General features: G+C 44.6%; 1 protein-coding gene across 1 annotated transcript in view; it reads right to left on the reverse strand.

Annotated features, from left to right (window-relative positions):
* The window catches only part of usp22 (ubiquitin specific peptidase 22), a 32508-nt gene that overhangs the window by 11327 nt on the left and 16181 nt on the right, over positions 1-5000 (reverse strand). The window contains exons 3-6 of the mRNA XM_080454423.1: positions 4044-4157; positions 3715-3816; positions 618-784; positions 46-193 (exon numbers count right to left, since the gene is read on the reverse strand). Of these exons, the coding sequence (XP_080310549.1) occupies positions 46-193; positions 618-784; positions 3715-3816; positions 4044-4157 (531 nt within the window). The remainder of the gene's footprint in view (positions 1-45; positions 194-617; positions 785-3714; positions 3817-4043; positions 4158-5000) is intronic.

A 5000-nucleotide genomic window follows, 5' to 3' on the forward strand; every position in this document is an offset into this window, starting at 1 on the left:
AGTATATGTCTAGGTAGGGTGTGTGTGTGTGTGCGTGTAAGAGACCTTTGCAGTGTCTATGCAGGACGTCCAGGGCTGCTATGAGGAACTCGTGAGCGTCTTGCTGTTCGTAGCCAGCCAGGTGTCTGGCGTGAGTCCACACCAGGTGTAACAGACGGAAGGGAATGTGAGGAGAACGATGGCCAGAGTAGAACTGGACACACGGACACAGAGAGACAGAGAGAGAGAGAGAGTGCAGATGAAACATGGTCCTTTGAAAACTGAACACACGGCTTCAAAAAGTACCCCATCTTCCATATAATGAGATCACCACCTCCATATCGTTGCTGTTGAGTGGAATTTCATACGTAAAACTGTTACTTTTCAGGATTAAAATAGCAGGTCTACAAGCACAAAACGTGTCGCATCGCGCCGCGTTTTGAGCTTGTAGATCGTTAGTCGCTAGTGCAGACAGAGAACGCCCTCCCCTGCTGACTTCCCAGCACCTAACCGCTGAACACAGCCAATTGTGTTCATTGGAGCAACTGAGACAACGTTGTTAACTATGGATTAACAACAGTCACTTATCTATACTTTATACTTTTCCCAAGTCAATCCCCCAACACACGCACACTCACCTCTTGGAAGAGCTGTGACATCTCACACACCAGACAGGAGTTGCTCTGCATCTCACACTTATGTCTGTCGGAGAGGAAGAAGTCCCTGAGCAGGGGCGTGTGTGTCAGTGCCTGAACGATGCAGTTCATGAAACATGTGTTACCCAGGTTTATCAGTCCACGCAGACCTGTGACAGAGATAGACCCAAATGCTTATTGTCACAGAGATATAAAAAAAAAATCCACTGCAGACTCACAACCACTTTTCCGCCGAAGTCTGAAAACTCCACCTCAACCCCAAGCATTGATTGAATACTTTATTGACAAGTTTGTTAACAGTACAGGCAGTGGTGTAAAGTAACTAAGTACATTTACTCAAGTACTGTACTTAAGTACACTTTTGAGGATTTTTTACTTTATTGGAGTATTTAAAATTTCTGTACTTTTACTTCTACTCCACTACATTTCAGAGGCAAATATAATACTTTTACTCCACTACAATTGTTTGAAAACTTCAGTTACTAGTTACTTTTAAGATATAAATTATGATATTATGAAACGTACGTTAACCACTTCAGCCCTATTTTATACATAGGCTATATGAAAATAGCCGATCTACGAGCTTGTAGATCTGCTATTTTCAAACATTTTAGTACTTTTACTTTTGGTACTTTAAGTACATTTGATGCCAATACTTTTGTACTTTTACTCAAGTACATTTAAATTCTGGACTTTTACTTGTAACAGAGTAATTTCTATATTGCAGTATTGGTACTTTTACTTAAGTAAAGAATTGTTGTACTTTTTTCCACCACTGAGTGCAGGTAGTACAGTCAAAGGTCATGCTAAAAGGATAACACAAAAAGCCCCAGGGCCCAGGGGGCTTGTTTCCTTCATTGACTCTACTTGCATGCATCCCTTCTTGATGCTACTTATATCTTGGTTACTTGTTCTCATGTTTTGTTTCTTAGATTCGTTTTTCTCTACCACAAATGTTCAACGTGATTTAGATAGCATGTTGTTTAGACACATGCCGGGTTTATGGCTTCTTTGAGGCACTACATGGTTATCTCGCCCTTGACTTGTGTAACTATTTATCTTGTCGTTTGCTGACTAGAGCTCATGATTACTCTGCTTATTCCGATTTTGCACTTTAGTGTGAGAAATAAAAGGATGGACGAGGGAGAAAAAGGGGGAGGCTATAGTAAGCAGTGATTGCGAACGCGGAAGGAGGCGCGGCGACCAAGTGGAGCTTACTATGTAACCCTGCTCAGGTTGTGTGTCTGTCTGTCTGTGTGTCTGTCTGTGTGCATGCACTACCTATGTAGAGGGCGCCAGAGTGCAGGAATTTAGACAATGCTCTGATTTAAATGCAACACCCCACACACACACACACACACACACACACACACACACACACACACACACACACACACACACACACACACACACACACACACACACACACACACACACACACACACACACACACACACACACACACACACACACACACACACACAGTTCTCTCCCCATCACAGTGAAATAGACACAGATTACAAGTCCGTAAATACACAATATTTTCGAGCTGCGTTCGCTTCCAGCGTTCGCGCGTCTTACTTGTTTTACTAAAAACAATATCTCCATACCAAATGAAATGCTTCCATATTTCCAGTATGTCTATTAACCTAGGACTGTTCCGGACTGGGGGAGGAAAGGACAGAGAGGATAGAATTAAGAAAGGACAGAAAGTGTGGAATGGAGGGCGACGAGAAGAAGCGTACGATTAGAGGAAAATGCCGATTGTGGTAGCCTTCGTCTTGAGTTTCATCACTATTCCTCGCTCTGTCCTCCCTGAACATCTAAATACCAGATTCTTTTCATTGTCTCCACCAAGCCAAAAATAATTCATCCCCGTCCATCCATCCTTGTGTGTGTGTGTGTGTGTGTGTGTGTGTGTGTGTGTGTGTTCGTCCGTCTGTCTGTGTACAGCTAATCTCCGGCACCGTTGCAACGAACGGCATGAAACTGTGAAATTTGGGGCAGAGCAAAACCTCTGCCCCAAATTCTTCACATCGGCCTATTATAGCGCCACTAGGAGGCCGATTTTTGCACACAATTATTTTTGATAACAGATTCTGTCTAAATGTCACGCAAATCGGTACACATTATCTCTATAGTCATGTGATCAAGACTGATCTGTCGGATTTTTCATATTCTATCCTGATTTGCTAAGATTGGCTTCCAAAGTTTGCAGGAGTGGCCCGTTTTGTACAAAATGCCTCAAATCATGCACGCAGCGTCCGATTGCCGTGAGGAGCACGTGTGGAGCACAGAGGAGCAAATTTTTCTAGTTCTCCCTCTCTCTCTACAACTGCCTATTGATTCCCTCCATCTCTCCACCTTTCTTTCTCTGTCCCTTTTCCGTCTCCTCTTCTCTCCCAAATGCCCAGCTCCTATCCTCCTCACACTCTCTAAACTCCTCTGCATCCCTCTCCCTCCATCACTTTCTGCTGTCATCTTTTCTCCCACTCATCTCTCATTGATCTCCCTTCCATCACTTTTCCCTGTTCTCTCTCTCTCTCTCATCTCTCATTCATCTCCCTTCCTCTCCCCCTCCCTCCATCTGTCTCCCCAGTCAGCTCAGAGATGGTAAACAAGATGGATGCAAGCTACTACTGGATGCTAAACACCGCCTCGTTCTGCCTTTCCAAATCTGTCTCCCTCCGTCTCTTCTCTCTCCACCTCCATCTCCTACCTCTCTCTCTCTATCTCTCTCTGTCCCTCCCTCCTTCCGCACACCCAATGCTCATTTCTCTCTTTCACGCTCCCTGCACGCTCCCCAGCCATTGTTCACTCTATCTTTCTCTAGCACCGTTTGAGGCGGGGAAATAATCACGTGACTCGATCCAAGTCCCTCTGTTGTAAAGATGCCAGCACTTTGTTGAGTGTGTGTTGTTTAAGACAGAGTGTGAGGATGCTGTGCCATGCACAACAGCATTATTTCTCCCCCCCCGCCCCCCACACACACTCACAAACACATGAATAGAAATGAATTGATAATTCATTACAAATATGTAATAATAATAATAATAGTAATAACATTTTATTTGGTCACCTATAGTACAGTTGGAGGTGATTCTCCGCCTCTTGGGGTTGTGTCTCAGTAGCTCTAACTCTCTCTTAGTGGGCTCCCACGATGAGTACTTCTCACCTACACCTGTGACAGACACACACACACACACACACACACACACACACACCTGTGTCATGCCTACTACGGCACTAAAAAAAGCGACAACATACAGTATGTTACAGTAAATCTGTCAACTCCATACGTACAATATCTACCTATATCTAATATGGCTGTATGTATGTACACCTGTATATGTGTTTGTATGTGTGTGTGTGTTTCAATTTTGTTGCACAATGCATGCTCTCTAGTACCTTGCATTTTCCAGGATTTCCTCTGCTCCTCTTTGGCGATCTGTTCCATGTCTTTGTCATAAATGTAGTCTTGGCACACAAAGCAGTATATTCCCCCATACAACAAGTCTATGGCTAGAGAGAGAGAGAGAGAGAGAGAGAGAGAGAGAGAGAGAGAGAGAGAGAGAGAGAGAGAGAGAGAGAGAGAGAGAGAGAGAGAGAGACAAAGAGACAGAGAGAGAGAGAGACAAAGGGGGAGAGTCAAATTCAAAATAACTTTATTCAGTGTGAAATGGATGCGTCATTAATGTATTTGTCTTGGTCACATAAGGTCATACTGCCAATAGAACTCACAGCTGGTGTTGCGCGCGCGAGAGAGAGAAATTGCTGACATTGGGAGAAAAAGACAGACAGACACATACAGTGACTTGATCAGAAGAGACCAGAGCTACATATTGTAACCCCCCTCCCCCCCCCCCATTCTCCTCTTTAACACCATTCCTATTCCAAGCATGCCATGCTGCCGCTTTGATGCCAGCCAGATACTGGACTTATCAGCTCACATATACACAGTATCTGTTTACCCCCATGGGCTAATAGAGAGACAGAGAAAGCCTAGGTAACCCTTCTCAACATTCAGACGTGTGCCTGAAAGAGTGTGTGTGTGTGTGTGTGTGTGTGTGTGTGTGTGTGTGTGTGTGTGTGTGTGTGTGTGTGTGTGTGTGTGTGTGTGTGTGTGTGTGTGTGCGCGCGCGCACGAGAGAGGCGGTTAAAGAGAAGTTAACAAGTGAGAGGTGTGCAAGTGAAGGATCATATCCTCTCTCACATACACACACACACAGATGAAGGGCTAAGGTGGTGAAAGATGGACCACCTCCACCTCTATACAGCCTCCCGTCATACTGTACATCTCTCTCCCCTACCCTCTCCTCTCCTCTCCTCCCCAACGATTCAATTCAGTTCAGCTGGAGTGGATCT

This window comes from Gymnoscopelus braueri, assembly GCF_963280865.1.
Source record: "Gymnoscopelus braueri genome assembly, chromosome: 17".
NCBI classification, from domain to species: Eukaryota; Metazoa; Chordata; class Actinopteri; order Myctophiformes; family Myctophidae; genus Gymnoscopelus; species Gymnoscopelus braueri.